Consider the following 19,234-nt stretch of genomic DNA (forward strand, 5'->3'; position numbering starts at 1 on the left):
ATTACATGCGAACAATACAGGAAATTGCAAAACTTAAAGCCCTTTCCCCACGGCTAAGGAGGGTCATGTCATCACCAAGATCATAATTATTGGACCCTTCAACTATGCTGAATCAAATGGCTATCTTAAAATTTTGATCAAATGTGTTTAGAGATAAAATAGACGTGGGAGAGGGCTAATTGCCCTCCAATTTTTTTGTAGCCTAAAAAGGGCACTAGAGCTTTTCATTTTGTTCGAATGAGCTAACTTCCAATTTTCTACGACCATTGGTTCGACACAATCATCCCTGGGAAAAAACAAACAAACAAATAAACACGTATCCCTGATCTTTGTTCTGCCAAAAAATACGAAATTCCAGATTTTTGTAGAAAGGAGGTTGAAACCTAAACAGTAAGGTTCTCTGAATATGCTGAATCTGATCGTACGATTTTGTTAGGATCGCTTGACCTTTTAGGGGTGTTTCCACCCTTTTTGAAAATCAGGCAGATTTTCTCAGGCTCGTAGCTTTCGATTAGTAACATTAAACTTAATAAATTTTATATATTTAGAATCAGCATGAAATGTCAATTCTTTTTAGGTATCTATTGTTATCAAAATTCCGTTTTTCAAGTTTTGATTAATATTGGCAGGGCCAGATGAAGAACGATTGGGCCCAATCGGACCCCGCGTTTGAAAGGGCCCTGCGTTGCCATCAAAATGAAAACAAAAAATCGCAATAGGGAACTATTCTTAACAACTCCACTATGGATTGCTTCTGGAAAGAGAGCTCATTTTTTAGGCTAAAACTAATAATAAACTATCTCATATCGACAATGAATAAGGATAGATTGAATAGTTTAGCAAATATGTCGACTGAAATTGAAGACGCAAGGAAATCAGACTTTCGAACAGTTGTAGAAAAATTTACAGAATAATGGTTAGAAATATGTAGATTCATTTAGTCATTTTCCTTGATGTAAATTTAAATTCAATAAATTTTTCTGTATTTTGAGCTTCTTTTTTATTCATGTACTAGTTTAACTATCTGGTGATCTCTCTCTTTCTCTCTCTTTATATATATATATATATATATATATATATATATATATATATATATATATATATATATATATATATATATATATATATATATATATATATATAGCAAAGTGTTATGACAGTAAAGTATTATGGAGCAGAACTAAGAGAAAAACTCCAATGAAGCTTAATTAAATTTTTTTTCAGAATTTCGATTTCCATTAAAGACCTAAGTTAATCTGGATCCAACCCTTAATCTTCAAAAAGAAGGTATATTTATTTTTTCTTTCAATTGTTTTCTGCTTATTATTTATTATTTAGGGTTAGGCTAGCATTAATTTTTAGTAATTTTTAGAGTAATTTTTTTTTCGGTCAAATATAAAGCAAGAGCAGAAAAGGAATTATAAAAAATAATAGAACTCATTTTTTTTTATTTAATTTACAATTTTTCTCTGTGCTCTAGGTGGCGATGGTTGATTTATTTTTCAAAGATGTGATTGAGTTTTTTTTCTTTTTTTATCAGTTACCATACTGCTTTATTGTGTTGCGGAGCAACACTACTGCTTTCGTACTTTTTTTTTTTTTTTTTTCACCGTGATCAGCGACCTGTAGCTCCGAAGTGGTAAGAGTTAAAAATTTGAGATTTTTCAGAGGGAAGGGAAACGTGAAACAGAGTAAAAAAGTTCCAGAGAAGTTCCTAAAATTTCTAACAGTTTTCCATAAAAAAAATAAAACGGTTTTTTTCTTAGAAACTGTGCGTTCGATGTTTGGCGTCAAGTTAAGACGACCCTAGCTTCGGAAATAAACTTGTTAGAAATACAGTTATGCTGAACTCATGTAGAACTTTCATTTGTGTCTTCGAGAACCGGAGCACAAAATTCCGTAGCTCTTACAGATTTCCCGGAAATAATTCCGGAAAAGTCCATCTCGTTCCGATTTTTTTTGGAATTTTCTCAAATTTTCGATTTGATGTTTCTTATATTTTTATCGAGTAGTGCTATGAAAAGTATGCAAGAAGAAGTGAAGTGTTCTATATACCAAGTTGCTTCGTTCTCTAAGAAATAATTTCCGAAGTTTCGACGTTCTAGAGGTAACTTCTGTTCTGGACCAGCTAGAATTTTTTTTCCAACGCGGTTCGACAGGTCTCGATCTCCTAACAACTGGAGCTTACAATAGTTTCTCCGAAATAAAATTCCTTCTTTGGGTTTTTCTATTTGGAAGTTTTGTCATGCCCTCGGGGCAATTTAAATTTTTTGGTGAATTTGGTTTGTTTTATATTTTCCTAGTTTAGACCATCAAAAGTTAAGCAGAAAACTATAAGACGTTATTTCCGTATCTCTTTCAGATTTCCCGGAAATAGCAACTGTGTCCCGTAGGGCACAGTTGCACGTGTTGCTCCGCAACTGTTCCCTAAGGAACAGGGCAAAGTTGCTGCAACACTTCCCGTTGCACAGGCAACGGAGGTCTAGTTCTATTCTGCAAGCCTATTCCGGGAAAACAAACCTGGTTCTAATTGAACCAGTAACATACATATATTATATATATATATATATATATATATATATATTATATATATATATATATATATATATATATATATATATATATATATATATATATATATATATATATATATATATACATATATATATATAAAAGAACTTTGCAGAAATTGTAATAATTAATATTACATTTTTATGGATTGTCTTTAATTTTTTTTCTCTCAAAATACAATAAAGACACTTATCTCTAAAATTTCAAACCTGCTTAAACAATATATGGTTATCAATAATTTATTGTCAATATACTTACGAACGGACATTCTTTAGAATATTTTCAAAAGTATCTTCTTCTTGGTTAATTTGTTTTTTCAATAATTTTCTATGGAAATGCGACATGATTCAGTCGTTTTCAGGGAAGCATACACATTCCAATATAAAATTTATAAAAGCTTGTGTATTTAAAGACAAAGTATAATATAAATCTTGAAGCTTAGCATGATCACTCTTAATGTCCACCTCTTCCAGCACCTCGTCCAGGACCGCCTCCACGTCCTCCCATATGTCCTCCGCCTCGAGCTCCAAAGCCACCTTGAAAAAAGGGTATATCATAAACAAAACTGAAAGTAAAAGAAAGGAATCCGATAAAGCTAGATTATACAAAGTCTGATTGACTCGTTTAATCAGACGGTGCCTAATCTTTTGGATACTAATAAACTTTAAATTCAGTCGCTAAGCTAGCTCAATTGATATCAACGTTAAAGATAATATGACTTGGCTATTTTACCAAATGTGACGTTTAACGTCTGTATCCAATCATCAGTTATTATCACTTTACTTTAGAAAACGTCCGACTGGCCAAATAGAGGAAGCCTCTTTAAGCACTCTTTCTAAGAAGAAAAGTATTTAACCTAATTTTCTGGATCAAATTTATGGAACAGAAACGAGTATTAAAGGAAATTTATTACAGTTTGAAGCGCAAACAAATTAAACAAAATCTATACGAAAATCTGTAATGGTTGCATTTTACATGTTGTTATAGCAAAAATGAAACTAAACTAGGAATGTATTCGGGGGGAGGGGGTCTTATGCAAAGCATAGGATGCAGAAATGATTGGATATGTACAAATGGCACAATCCCAAATAAGAAAAAATTTCTTCATACATCAATTCACTCCAAATACCGCTTTTATTACAGATAAACTTGTCAAAAACGTAAAACTAAGTACTTATTTGCAATAATGGTTTAAGTTCAAACTCAGATTCACCATTGAAAGTACCCCTACCACCGACAAACTAGACTATTGATCCATCCCTTCCAAGCTCTATGACCTGTCAAAATTTCCTATAATTTTCGTCTAATTCGTTGGTTTTCCGTAAAAAAAAAATTGTCTGACGAGGGAAACTACATTTACAGCCAAATTTATGACTAAAATATACATTTGCAGATAGTCAATTATGATAAAACCAAAGACAAAAGATCTCTTTTATCTGTTGGTTAATGTTTTTTCATACCTACTTTGTCGTTTACCCAATCAAAAATTCCAGCTTGTTTTCAAAATTTCTTTCCAATTTTTGTTTTCTCTCATTCCAAAAATTGAAAGAAATCAAGTAAAATCACCTTGGGAGCACTTCATTTTATAGAAAAATTAGATTTCCAGAAATGGAGCTTAAACATTCCTTGTGATATTCCTGATCATCTGGTTAATGCCCCATTCAGGATAGGTTAAATGCTTTTAAATAAGTCGAACTTCTGAAACTCTTCAAGATTGGGAATTTGATAATTCTTGCTATACTAACGCAGAAAATGATTAAGACACATAATACGTTACGTAAAAACAACAGTTAACATCAGGATAAATCCTTTTACTAAGCAGTGAAAAACAGTGGTAAATAATTCTGGATAATTCGATCACATACACAGCGGCCTTCATCAGCATATATTTTTTTATTATTGTTTTTCACTGTTTAATAAAAGGATTTGTCTCTATTTGAACTGTTATTTGTACGTCATAGAAATGCAGTATGGTCTTTGAAAATACCAACATAATGTCTGCGGTCTTCGAAAGACCAATATAATACAGATGGAAAATTATGGATATCAGAAAGAGTTAGACCGAAATGGAAAGCCAATTCAAAAAGAAAAAAAGTCTTTTCTTACAGCACAATGAACAAAGTACGGAAATTTTTACATGATAATAAATACTTTAACTGCTGTTTTGCAGCATCTACCAAAACTAATTAATAAATACACTGTAATTCAGAATAAACTGTAAAATTTGGTTTTATAATCCTCTACCAACCCTGAGTTCTCTATCGTCTTGTAGTTGAAAATACAGTTTTCGTTAACTATTGCATATTATTTTAGTTTTACCAAGATATATTTACTCAGAAGCTCGTGGATATGGGCATTAGCTTTCAAATAATACCTTACACAGCTCTCTGCGATTTTCCAGTGCGGCATCAGCGGCAGAGAAAAAAAAAAGGAAAAAAAGGCAAGTTAGTTCTAACAAGGCTAAACTATGATTTTCTCAGATTTTAAAATGGGGGACTGAAGACCTACGGTCTTAGGCAGATTTCCGCCCATATTTGATACACTTTTGATTTCGATCCGGAGCCACTTTTTAAGGCTTTCAAGCAGTTTCGAGAAATTCCCATTAACTTATTTTCGCAATGAACTTTTACTCCTAAGACGAAATGAAATAAGTTACCATCCTTGAATCAGCATTGAAAGACAAATTTTTCCCACTAATTTTTTTATGCGTTTTGAAATTTCTTATTACAGTGGGCTGTTGTTTTCCTCTTTACTAGCTCAATTTCCTCATGGTTAGGGTGCATATCAGTGGAAAAACTGAGACGACAATTTGGCTTTCATTTGCTTTTACTGTATATTTACTGGACGGACAATTGGGGGGGGGGGGATTTAATAAATGTAATTGGTAGAGTAAGTAAGAGCAACTGTTTAGGGGAACCCGTTTATGTGTACATGTGAATACACAAAAGGTGTAAACAGAATATCTTACACGTCCAGCTCATAAAAGCTGGTGTAATAAATTGGTCTAATAAAAATTGGTCTGGTAAATGTCAACTTAGCATACACACATTTAACCGAAAGTATGACATTCAATTCTAGTCAGTTCCACTCAGGTCCTGTCTTGAAAATCCCTTTCTGGACTTTTTCCACTATATTATTGAAGCTCTATAAACGTAGGCTACACTTTAGTTTTTATTCGTCAATGATCATTTTTCTTGGGTATATTTCATAAGCATATGACTTTTCGGTTCTAGACTCCTGTTGGTACAGGAATCCAATTGTTTCTATTTGAGAAATTACACTGTCATCTATGATTAAATGATAATAGATGGTAGTGTAACATTCTGACTTACCTTTTCTATTCCAGTTGACCTGGGTTCTACAAGTATTGAATAAAGGTCTGCTTACGAATCAACCGACTTTTTACATGGTGTCAGAGCCCCTCTAAAAGTCACCGAAGCCAACGTACCATACCCCACAATGGACTGGTCAAGCGACAACCTCAAAGAGGCATGGTCGACATTCCAAACACATGCAACCCTCATGTTCCAAGGACCCCTTAGTGGAAAGACTAAAAAAAATCCAGTGTGCGTTCTTGCTGATCTGGCTAGGAGAAAAAGGGAGAGACATTTTCAGTACATTTACAATATCTGCTGAAGAAACAGACAAAATTGGAGCATACATATCCAAATTCAGTGAATATTTCAGCCCCCAGTCAAACACGGTGTTCTCAAGATACCTCTTTCACAAAAGAGACCAACGTGATGGTGAAACAATCGATCAGTACATCACAGAATTAAAGTTATTGGCTCGGGAATGTGAATACTCCACAAGAGACTTGAAAAAGGAAATGATAAGAGACAGACTTGTATGTGGTATCTCCTCAGCGAGAGTCAGAGAGAAGCTCCTACAGGCAGGTTCAAATCTGACCCTGTCACAAGCAGTTACTATATCGAGGGCACATGTAGAAACCAAGGTGCGACTTAGAACAATGTCGCAACCTGGCTCGAGCAGCACCCACGGAGGCCAGGATGCATACATTAAACAAGAAGTTGACTTCATTCGAAAAGGCAAGAAGACGAACCAGAGTGCACAAGCTTATAAACAATATTATTTCTGTGGCAAAGAGTACTCCCCCCTGCACAAACGCCCTGCCAAAGGAAAAGCATGTAGCAATTGCGACAAGCTAAATCATTTTGCGAAAGTTTGCAAAAGCAACAGAAAAACAGTAAACCTCATAAACCAGGAAGCATGTCGAAATAAAGACGATGATCGATACAGTGAACATTATTGATTCTGTTAACATGGACAAAGGTGAGGACCAACCCTGTGTGAAGCTTATGGTGAATGGACAAGCCAGAATCACTTTCAAAATCGACACTGGCGCCCAAGCAAACATCATTCCAGAAAGGAATTTCAAGACCCTCAAGCCAAAGCCTGTAGTACGTGAAACGCTACAGATTCTTACTAGTTTCGGCGGCCAGAAAATACATACGCTTGGAGTCTGCAACCTGACATGTACATACACAAACGGCAGCAGTGAAACTCAGCCCTTCTTCAATGTAAAAGATGCCCCCATACCAATCCTTGGCTTCGATACTAGCAGGAAACTCAACTTAGTCAAGCTGGTCCTCACAGTCGAGAGCTTAAAGGTCCAGAAATCAACTCCATTTGTCGAAGAATTCCAAGACCTCTTCCAAGGTATTGGTCAGCTCGAAGGAAAGTGCCACATTACGCTGAAAGAAGGAGCTGAACCAAAAGCAGTACCAGCTAGACGCGTCCCGATATCCCTCCAAGACAGCTTTAAGAAGGAACTCGATAGAATGGAAAGCCTTGGGGTCATAGAAAAAGTCTCCCACCCCACAGATTGGGTCAACGCTGCAGTTGTAATTTAAAAGCCTGACAAGAGTCTTCGGGTCTGCATCGACCCCCACGACTTGAATATGGCCATCAAACGACTCCATCATCCAATGCCTACATTCGACGAAGCTGTTTTGAAACATGCCGGCGCTAAGTACTTCACAAAACTTGACGCTCGCCATGGATATTGGTCGCTTGAACTTGACGAGGAGTCGTCCGAATTAACAACGTTCAACACACCATATGGCCGATACAAGTTCAAACGGATGCCGTTCGGCCTAATCTCGGCGCAAGACGAATTCCAGCGCCGCATGGAGGAGGCCTTTGAAGGTATCAAAGGTTTTTCAGTCATAGTGGATGACATCATCATATCCGGCCGAACCGATGAAGAGCACGATTCTAATGTGCGCAGCGCGCTTATAAGAGCCCGCGAGAAATGCGTGAAGCTCAACCTTCAAAAATGCGTGTTCAAAAGTGATAGCACCCCGTACTTTGGACACATAATATCGGAAGCTGGCATCCATCCAGATCAACGGAAGGTTCGAGCACTAAAGGAAATGCGCATCCCATCGACTAAAGATGAACTTCAGACCGTCTTGGGAATGATGAACTATCTGGCAAGGTATATACCCAATCTTTCCTCACTGAACCAACCACTTCGCGAACTGGCAAACCAGCGAGAGTTCAAGTGGGAAGAAGAGCACAACTCGGCATTCACAAACATCAAAAAATCGATTTGTGAATCATTATCATTCCTTGATCCAACATCAGAAAACATCGAGCTCCAAGTCGATGCTTCGAAGTTCGTCCTTGGGGCTACCATTCTTCAGAATGGAAAAACTGTATCCTTCGCATCGAGATCGCTTAATCGCACCGAGCAGAATTATTCACAGATAGAAAAAGAATTATACGCTACCCTCTTCGGCTGCCTGCATTATCATCAGTACCTGTATGGTCAGAAATTCATCGTTGTGTCCGACCACAAACCTCTGCAAGTCGTCCTAAACCGCCCAATTTCGAAGTCGTCACCTAGGCTGCAGCGGATGTTACTGAAAATCCAGCCATATGATTTTACAGAGATATTTCGCCCCGGTAAAGAAATTCCTGTTGCCGACGCCCTATCCCGCTTATATCTCCCTGAAGAGGATACAGAAACGCAAATGGAGATCGAATCGTACGTGCAATCTGTGATGACGCTTCTCCCAGTAAGCCCGGACAGGCTTAAAAAGCTAAAAGAAGAGACAGCAGCAGATCATCAATTGGTTGAGCTCACTAAGACTATCCAAAGTGGCTGGCCCGAATCTAAAAGGTCCGTCCCCACAAACATACTCCCATTTTGGAACGTCAGACACGAGTTAACAGTCATAGACCAGATCACATTGAAAGGCGATCGTTTGGTCATTCCAAAAAATTCCCGCAAGAACATCCTAGACCGCATCCATTCATCACACCTGGGAATTGAAAAGACTAAGCAACGAGCTCTATTGTGTTCTGGCTAGGTATGACAAAGGATGCTGAAGAACATATCAGACACTGCTATGCGTGTACCAAATATCAAAACTCGAATCAAAAGGAGCCGTTGTTACCTCATGATATCCCTCGCGTACCTTGGGAGAAGATCGGTTGTGATCTGTTCTACAAGAGTGGAGAATATTACCTCATCAACACCAACTATTACAGCCGGTTTTTCGAGGTTGATAGAGTCGGTAGCAATGCATACGCCCATCAAATCGTATCATGTTTGAAAAAACAATTTGCGCGGTATGGAATCCCTAGCGTCCTCGTCTCCGATAATCGTCCGCAATTCACATCAACTCTATTTCAGAAGTTCATAAAAGACTTGGAAATAGCTCACAAGACTTCATCGCCAAACTTTCCGCAGTCAAACGGACTTGCGGAAAGGACAGTACAAACAGCCAAGGATATCCTTACTAAGACTGATCTCACAGGAGACGATTTCGAGTTGGCTATGCTCGAATACAGGAACACACCGGTCGATGGACTGGCATCCCCAGCCCAGATGCAGATGAGCAGAAACTTGAGATCGATAGTTCCTTGCACTGGAGAACTACTCTCCCCAAAAATCGTTCATCATGGCGAGTTCGTGCAGAACCAAAAAAAGCAACAATCACGCCAAAGGAAATACCACGACAGGCAGTCAAAAGAACTAAAACCCCTGCAAGACGACCAACCAATTCAAGCCCAAATCCAGGGTAAGACATGGCAGTCTGGCACAATCGCGAGAGCAGACAAGCATCCCAGATCATACATAATCGAGACGAACGAAGGAGGAACCTATCGGCGAAACGGGCGTCACATAAAGGTGCTCTGCCATTCAAACAGGTCACCTGATGCTGCTGAAGCCCTGGAAACCCCACACGGTGAATCTATGGGAAACCCACATGCCGAAGCTCTTACCTCGTCACCCATAACTGCGTTTGCTGCTCTCACCCCTCCACCTAAAACGTCTGATCTAAACTCACGGCCGGCTTCCCATGATCTTAGTCCAGCATTCCATACGCCAATACCTGTACCAAGCACAAGTCGCACGACCCACGCGGATCTACAGGGTGCTCCGTATTCAACCCGTTCAGGTCGATGCGTAAAGCCTGTAAAGAAACTTAACCTGTAAATGTAAAGAAACCTTAGAGTGAGTGTAGTAGAGGTGAACTAGAGAAGTGATCCAAGTGCCTTATCGTATATGAAGTATGTATGAGAGTACGAAAAGTGTTAGAGAAGTGAGCCAAGCGCCTTCTCGTATTCTAAGAGTTAAGACCGCTAATCGTAGAGGTGAATTAGAGAAGTGATCCAAGTGCCTTATCGTATTATGAAGCATGTATGAGAGAACGAAAAGTGTTAGAGAAGTGAGCCAAGCGCCTTTTCGTATTCTAAGAGTGAAGACCACTAATCGAAGGAATTGGTATGGTGATGCATGCCCGATTAAAGTGGGGTGGATTGATTATGGAATAGTGTTATTTGTTGGTAATAGTATGGTTTTTGTACCAGCTCACTAGTTTGGAAAAGAGGAAGGATGTAACAGTCTGACTTGCCTTTTCTATTCCAGTTGACCTGGGTTCTACAAGTATTGAATAAACGTCTGCTTACGAATCAACCGACTTTTTACAGTAGTAACAAGCTTCTGCCAAATAGAAACCTAACACTAGACTCCCAGATCATTTCTTCGGGCACTGGCGCTGGTATTTCAAAAAATATTAATTGCTTTTCTTTTAAAACTGTATTTGCAGAGAAAAACATCGATATTAGACCATTTTACACGTGGGGATAGATAGAGAATTCAATTAAAGGGAAGGTGGGGATCATTTATCTTGGTACATAGTCATTTCCAAAGTTATAGATCGAGTTAAAACTTTCAGGGTCAGTTTTGTTGAAGGTGGGGATAACCGTTGTCAGAAGACTTTGAATTTTGTATTGGGGAGGGAGAGGCATTTTTCACTGATCCTCAGAAACAATTCTAAACTAAGATGTTTTTTCTTTTTCATGCGTATTGTCCGGTAGGCTCTTTGGCTAGTACGTCAATATTTTGTCTAGTTGGTCCTGGCAACAATTTTTTTTTCATTGCTCCTTGCCCAGGTTTTTCTTTTATATTCAAAATTTACAAAATTACCCCTTAGAGAGCCTGAATTCTGTGTTCAGGTTCTTGGGTGATTTTATCGATTTAAAAATCGGGTAATTTTACCAACTCAAATGGTTTTCAAAGAGGTTTTGTCTTAGGTTGCATCTGAAATATAATTTGATTTTTCTTCTTTAATCAATTTTATTTTACGAACACCTTCGCTGAGTTATTAGATATACTGCACTTTCAAAACCCAAAATAATTTAGGTATATGGATAAAATAATCCTTGCGTCCAGAGAGTATACCTGGATTCCATTTTTGCCGAACTATGGTGAAGTATTTCAGGAGCAGCTTCTAAGAACTAAAGGACAGTCCGGTAGTTTGGCCTTATCTAACCATTTTCAAAGAAACCTTCGTAGCGTCGTTGAAATGGTGAAATTGAAAACCAGGATTACCACAAAAAGAAGTTTCCAAAAAAAAAAATCGAAAGGAATAGAACTCAAACATCCTTGAGCTTGCTTAGCCGTTCTCTGTTACAATGTAAGAGCCAATAACCAACCAGGTTAGGAATATAAGAGTTTTTCCTTTACTCTAATTGCATAAATAAAGAAACAAAATGAAAAAAAAACTGGTTGTTTTTCGTCTATCATCCTTTAAAATAACTTTTTCTCTTGAAAGCTTCTAAGCATACTTTTCTATTTGTATCATGTTTTCTATCATGACAATGATAGAAATTTGATTGCGAGATTAACATTCTAGAAATAAAGCGACAAGGTAGTTAATGAGAGAGAATATGTTTAGTGGACAATAGGTGAATTAATTATGACGCTTTTAAGCCCACCAGCCAGGAACTGGTTTTGTATGGCGAGCAGTTCTGTTTTTGATTCTGTATAAAAACCACTTCAATTTCCCACTACCTTGTCCATCTATAACTCCATCGGAAAAAATTGGAGTGCTTGGCTAAGTTGATTCCAGTCGATGGCTAAAAAGCATTTGACCTTGTCAAGCTGAATTCAAGAACTTTGTCCCTGAATTCAATACTGGCTGTGATCGCGAGTAGTCAAACATTCCATTATTAGTCTACTCTTCTCCCTTTCCAAAATGGAGAGTGCCCCAAGGGACTCTCCTAGGTCACCTCCTTTCTTCCATTTATGACTGACACCCTCACTGAGGGATTTCACTACAGCTGAAATTTTTTCTATGGCCTAATGGTCTTAAAAATCACCATATAAACTTTACAAGCAATCCTATGAAAATTCTATATACGAATTCGCACATGATGCCTTGGACTTGGACATGAGAGTCAAAGTTCAACTCTTTTCTTCCGGACTCCAACTCCAGAAATTTCTGCGCCTTCCTTGAAATTAATTGGCGTCGCGATTGATTTCAAGTTCAAGTCGAATATCCATGTAAAAATATCATTCATAAAGTTGATATTTCAATCGATTCCTTAAACTCCGTAACAGATTTAGTGTCCCTCCTTCTCATTCTAAAAGGATTTCAACCGGCTTTGTTAGCTCTCTGCTCGAATATGCTTGTCCTGTTTGGTGTCCTGGTATTTCAAGGAGGAATAACAGGGAAACCCCCTGCTATTCCTCCCTTGACCCCCTTGCTATTCTCCCCTGCAGGAACGAAATTGAATTCATCCAAAATAGAGCCCAGTAAATTATTTTTCAAGAGGATAAAGCCCCAAAGTCTCTGCTTAGAAGGGCTTAATTGAATAAGACGTAGGTCGTAGTGCCTCTGTTTAAAAAAAAAATCAGTATTAAACCCTTGGGAGTACATTTTCCCCAAAACACGTCCCATCCTATTCTACTCACCCCATCCTGTTGCTCAGGCTGCACCTCGAATGCTTAGTTAGCTGCTTTACTTCAAGATTTAAAAAAAAATGTCCTCTACATTACTTTAAAAATTATTAACCATCCCAATAGTTTTCCCTTTTCTTTGCTATCTACATCACTTCCCCTATTTACTCCCTCCCTGTGCTTTTATCGACTTTTTCAATATCCTTATAAATTCCACTAGTTTAATAATTTTTTTTTACATATTATGACTCAAGTATTTGATTTTTCAGGCCAACCTTTCCAAACGAAGGTTTTACCTAATATTCAAACTTTTTCTTACAAATTGTTTTCTCTTCTCTTCAATTCATTGTGCTGTGTTTCAAACAGTTCGTGGTAACGAACTGTAGTAAGGAGCACCCCGGCTCAATAGTAAACGAAACTCTAAAAAACGGAATTTTGATACCAATAGTTACATCAACAAAATGGCATTTTAATGCTAATTTTAAATATGTAAGTTTCATCAAATCTAGCCTTACCCATAAAAAGTTACGAACCTGAGAAAATTTGCCTTATTTTAGAAAATAGGGGGAAATACCCCCTAAGAGTCAAAGAATCTTAACGAAAATCACACCATCAGATTCAACGTATCAGAGAACTTTACTGTGGAAGTTTCAAGTTCCTATCTACAAAAATGTGGAATTTTGTATTTTTTGCCAGAAGACAGATCACGGATGCGTGTTTATTTGTTTGTTTGTTTTTTTTCCCAGGGGTGATCGTATCGACCCAGTGGTCCTAGAACGTCACGAGAGGGTTCTTTCTAACGGGAATCAAAAGTTCTAGTGCCCTTTTTAAGTGACGAAAAAATTGGAGGGCACCTAGTCCCCCTCCCTAGGGAGGGGGCGACTAAACCTAATAACTATGTCTTTGGGGACGACTTAATCCCCCACAGACACCGGGAGAGAGGCTGCAAGTTACAAACTTTGACCACTGTTTACATATAGTAATGGTTATTATGAAGTGTACGACTTTTTCACGTTGGGCTGGGGGTGGATCGGCGGAGGGGGTTACGTGGGAGCATCTTTCCTTGAAGGAATTTTTCATAAGGGAAGAGAATTTCTATGAAGGGGGTGCAGGATTTTCTAGCATTATAAAAAAAAATGAGAAAATAAACAATTTCTTTTTTCAACTGGAAGTTATGAGCAGCATTAAAACTTAAAACGAACATAAAATATTACGTATATAAGGGGGTTCGTCTCCTCCACATTACCTTGCTCTTTACGCTAAATTATTTTTAGTAATTTCAACTATTTATTCTACGGCCTTTGTGATTCAGAGGACATTCTTAAAGATTTGGGACAAAATTCAAGCTTTAATGAAAAGAGTGAGTTACTGACGAGGGAGCAAACCCCCTCATATACGTAATGTAAATATACAAATATAGAAGTTCGTTACGTAAGGTAATTCGTAAGGTACGTATGTTTATTACTAACGAAAACGTTCGTAAAAAAATAAAAAATTAAGTGGCATTTTTAAGTAGCTAAAAATTGGAGGGCAACTAGACCTCCTCCCCCACCCCCTTTTTTTTATCAAAATCGTCCGATCAAAACTATGATAAAGCCATTTAGCAAAAAAAAAAAAAAAAAAAAAAATGCAAATTTCGTTTTATTTATTCATGTGCGGTAAGCCAAAATCAAAACATGCATTAATTCAAAAACGTTCAGAAATTAAATAAAAAAACAAAGTTTTTTAACTGCAAGTAAGGAGCGACATTAAAACATAAGACGAATAAAAATTATTCCGTATATGAAAGGATTGTCCCCTCCTAAACGCCTCGCTCTCTACGCTAAAGTTTTTTAATTGTTTTAAAAAGAAGAGTTGTGACAAAGAGTCAAACTTTAGCGTAAAGAGCGGGGCGTTGAGGAGGGGACAACCCCTTTCATATACGGAATAATTTCTGTTCGTTTTAAGTTTTAATGTCACCTTACTTGCAGTTAAAAAAATAGTTTTTCTTATTTAATCTTTTTCTAACTTGACTCCAAAATCTGAATTTGGCCTGTTTGGAATTATGATGGACAATATGTTAATAAATATCATATCTTAAAAGTAAAAAAACAAACTAGCAAAAAAAGGGCTGTGGTCGATTTAATGTTTTTGGAGCAATGTTGTCTCTTATTATTTATCGGCAAGTTTATCTGTTTGAAGCCTATATTATTAATTATAATAATAACAATCTAAAAGCATTATTTTTATAAAGACTAAATATATAGACATAAAGCGACGAGGTAGAAAAGAAGACACATCGTATTCAGTAGAGCAGCAGATAAATAATTATTTTGCTTTCTTTGCCTCGTAGCTGCTGTTGATGATACTGATGATTTGGAATGGAACCGAGGAATGTATTTATTCAGCAACTAACAACTACTAATTTCATATATTTTTTTTTCTTTCGCAGTTCTCTGTGAATGAAATTCCTTTTTCTTTGCCCTTACTTTAGGACATTTACTTCACAAAGTCCTTACTTCATAACCCCTTACATCATAAATTAATTTCTGCCTTAAAATCGCTAAGAAAAAAAACAAATAAAATAGTTACCACGGCCTCCTCTCTGCCCTCCTCTTCCACCTCGACCTCCTCTGGTTCCTTTGGCCTCCATTCGGGCTTTTTTGGCAGCAACTACTTCATCTTTAACTGAGTCTATTACCTCGTCAGGTATCCTCATATATTTGACAGTACTACCTCGGATATAGCATTCAGGAATTCGCCAAAATCTATCTCCATCCTGGAAAAGATTGTCAGCTGAGAAATACATAACGGCATAAAGAAAAAATGAAAAGGAGGGGTCCTTTCCCGCCTCCAAGGCAATGTTTTATTTGATACTGCTCTTTAGAGTTGCCAATCTCAGCAAGCATTCCACGTTTTCTCTTAATTTCTTGTCTATTATTAACTTCAATTAAATCCAGGATTATGAAGTGCGGAAAAATATACATCAATTATTCAATAAGCAAGTTTTTTTCTTCTTTCTAGTCATGAGAGATAAAGATGGGTTTAAGCGAAATTCGAAGTAGAGGAGGGGGTTTATCAGAGATTACACCAATTCTTGAAAGGAAATGTTCTTTTTTTTCCTTTCGTGAAACGCTTCATAATAAAAGCATTACAGCTTTAATGAAGAATCACGGGTTGTTGAACTAATAGAAACAATGAATTTTGGTCCAGAATTCGGTCTTGGGGTCCATAAATAGTTCCTGAACTGTGGAGTAGATAATTGATCTTCATTTAATCTCTATAGCAATTTGGAGCAATCCCAAACTTAGGGTCTTATCCATTTAGAATACTACCACGGAATTGTGGATTGTGGAATGATTGCGGAAATGTGAATGAATTGTGGTCCTGAATTCGGTCTTGGGGTCCATAAATAGTTCCTGAACTGTGGAGTATACAATTGATCTTCATTTAATCTCTATAGTAATTTGAAGCAATCCCAAACTTAGGATCTTATTCATTTAGAATACTACCACGGAATTCCCATTTTCACTAAAGATTCATCTATACAAATCCTGCAACTTAATCCTACGAGATCTTCTATTCCTAATTAATCCTCATAATCATGTAATCTATACATTAAACGCCATAAGGTTATCTGACACACGATTTAACACACACCGGATGGTCGCACAATCCTAATAAAGACAGTATTAACATCGTAATCAAACAGATTGGTCAGAAAACGCTAAGGTTTTACTGAAAAAATCAATGTTTTTCTAATATGGCGACACAAGCGCTTTAGACTGAAAATGCAAGGTAGTTAAATTCTTGTGTTAGAGAGACATTGCGAAAATGATTGATTTTATTTCAAAATTAACCAAAATGTCAGTGAAATGGCAAAATATCAGCAACAATCAGAACATCAGAACATCAGAACATCAGAACATCAGAACTTCAGAACTTCAGAACAATCAGAACATCAGAACAATCAGAACTTCAGGAACAATCAGAGTGTTGCAGTAAAACTGCAATCTGGATCGTCTGAATTCTTATTTCCCGCGATATCCCTACGATCCAAGGCAAAGCTAGTTCATCAATGAAAAAGTTCTTTAGCAATTTCTATTGCTTTTTTAAATAAATTCAACAAATCGTTTCGTATTTCAAACAGTAGGCTGTACGAAACGTTTTCTAGGGCTATAATGAGAGAAAGATTGAGAAGTCTAGGGCCCATTCTGCGAATGAAGGATGACAGATCACCGAAGATTATCTCTTTCGGCCAACCTTCTAGGGCTAAACGGAAAAGCAGGTTGTCCGCACTCGGGGTAGGACGATGTCATATAGAAAGATTTAAGGGAGATGGAACCTTCCCGGGTGACTGTAAAGATGGAGACTTTGAATAGATTGGGATGGAGGAGGAGCGTGCGTAGCTGTGTTGGCCTCAGGCAGCTTGGTGCTGCGGCAAGTTGTTAGTGGAAGCAGTCGTTTCAAAACAGATTTTAACAGATGGCAGCAGCTATCAGTGGTGTCAAAGGTTGATACAGTAAGCTCGTCTGCATTGTAAACAAAAAAAATCTGAATTTTTTTTTGCCCGTCAAAATTTCGTCAAGCATTGGAGATCAGCACCAACGTTCATATTGCCAGATTTCATGGGGTATCTGAGGTTTTTTTTAGGGGAGGGAGTTGGACAAAACCATAACTCCCTCTTTGTCATCAAATAATCCCCGTTTTTCTACGTCTTTTCAACTTCGTTTTTTAGAGGGGGGAAGAGGTGTGTGACTGTATCCTAAATGACTACTAAGTCTAGTCCTTACTTATTCATGTATTCAACAGTCCTTGCAACTCTTAAAATTAGTGAATCTTCCGGCTTATACATGGCTGGCATCTAAATCAGTCACGAGGAATATCCTAGAGATAATGAACAAATTTTGCACTAGCGGCTACCGCGAAATTTGTTGGACCGACCTGTAACTATAACCTAACCTGCAGATAATATTTATATTGCCCATATAAATCAGTAAAGATACTGGCAAGATTCCCTTCACAGAGATAAAACTCAAAGTTGCGGACTTTTCGCGGGAAGGGTGGATATGACGGGGGGGGATGATCTTAAAGGTAAATATTTCCTCCTTTAGACCAAGATTTTCAAGTTTTGATTTTGGGACAGGATCCTTCTGGAGAGTCCTAAGTAGGAGGACGGTGAATGGCCGTAAAAACTGCATAAGGTTGAAGAAAAAAGAAGAATCTTGTTAATGGAAATGGTAGATCAAACCGTTAGACTTATGTCTGGTCTTATACCCAAATCCTCCTGAGTTAGTTTCCCTTCTGAAATATGAAACTTTCGATCCCACCCCCCTGGCAAGAAAAGAAAATAATTTAGACAAGATAATAGCTTGCTGCCTTTTGAGAACAGATTTAAAAGGTACAAGTGATTACTAGGCAAATTATAGGGATTTTGGTTGAGAGCTACTAAAACATTGAGAAACTGCATTATTAACCTACTAGAGAAGAATATTAGTTATTCATTTATTATAATATTCGTGTACATACCTAAGAGGCTACATATCAAACAGTTTAAAAAAAGAAGAAAAAACTTACCTTAGATGTACAAATTACTTCTCTAAGGCAGATATTCATCCAGTTATCGCAGCTGACTAAATGACCATTGTATGTTTCGCCATTTTTAAGCTCAACAAGCTGAAAAAAAATAAATAAAAGAGAAAGAAGATATAATGTGTAAGGAAAACCAAAAAGAATAGCCTATGCAACAGTGTAACAGAATACGAGCTTCTCTTTAACCCCTTCCTTTTATTTTCTGAGTACGTAATAATTATCATTTTTATCACCGTATTCCTCGGTCAACAGAGGTCTATTTTCTTGCAAAAATGTATACAGTTTGTTCATCATAACGATCAATATATACACTTTTTAGCGGAGCCGCTAAAGAACACACGGATTTAAAAATGTGCAAACGTTTACATTTGATAATAAAAACACTAATTTGATTTGTGGAAAGATGGGACCACCGCTGGTACCACTGTTTGATGTGGGATGGTCGTGAGCCCCCACTATTTGTACCGGATGCCTTGGGGCTACCAGCTATTTGATCTCTAACACAGCCGCTGGCGGTGTCGCTTGAGTCTAGTACGTGATCGAGCAATTAAATAAGAGATCTACAGTTTCTTTGGACACTAAAATTGCAACCAGTGTGCATTTGAAATGTATACTATCTTTTAAAGGGCCAAATTATTGGCCAAGGGTACCACACTCTGTGCCACCACTGATATCTCTCTAACTATCTCTTTGGAGGGTAAACGGACCCACCTGTCTATATTTTACTGACGGTACTTCTCGCAAACTCTTTTCCTATCCTGCCTAGGTTCAGGGAAAAATAATCTTACTCAGTTGGAGAAAATAGCTCACTTTTATTCCTCCAAGTGTCAACTTCAACAAAACATGCACTCTCAACTCTATAACGTAGACTTT

The 19,234-nt window shown here is 37.4% G+C and overlaps 1 protein-coding gene across 1 annotated transcript in view; it reads right to left on the reverse strand.

Annotated features, from left to right (window-relative positions):
- Nucleotides 1-2,953: 2,953 nt before the first annotated feature.
- The window catches only part of LOC136029865 (U6 snRNA-associated Sm-like protein LSm4), a 43,133-nt gene continuing 26,852 nt past the window's right edge, over nt 2,954-19,234 (reverse strand). The window contains exons 3-5 of the mRNA XM_065708327.1: nt 18,347-18,445; nt 15,362-15,548; nt 2,954-3,107 (exon numbers count right to left, since the gene is read on the reverse strand). Coding sequence (XP_065564399.1) covers nt 3,025-3,107; nt 15,362-15,548; nt 18,347-18,445 — 369 coding nt within the window. The 3' untranslated portion in view covers nt 2,954-3,024. The remainder of the gene's footprint in view (nt 3,108-15,361; nt 15,549-18,346; nt 18,446-19,234) is intronic.

Source organism: Artemia franciscana, chromosome 8, assembly GCF_032884065.1.
Source record: "Artemia franciscana chromosome 8, ASM3288406v1, whole genome shotgun sequence".
Taxonomy (NCBI): Eukaryota; Metazoa; Arthropoda; class Branchiopoda; order Anostraca; family Artemiidae; genus Artemia; species Artemia franciscana.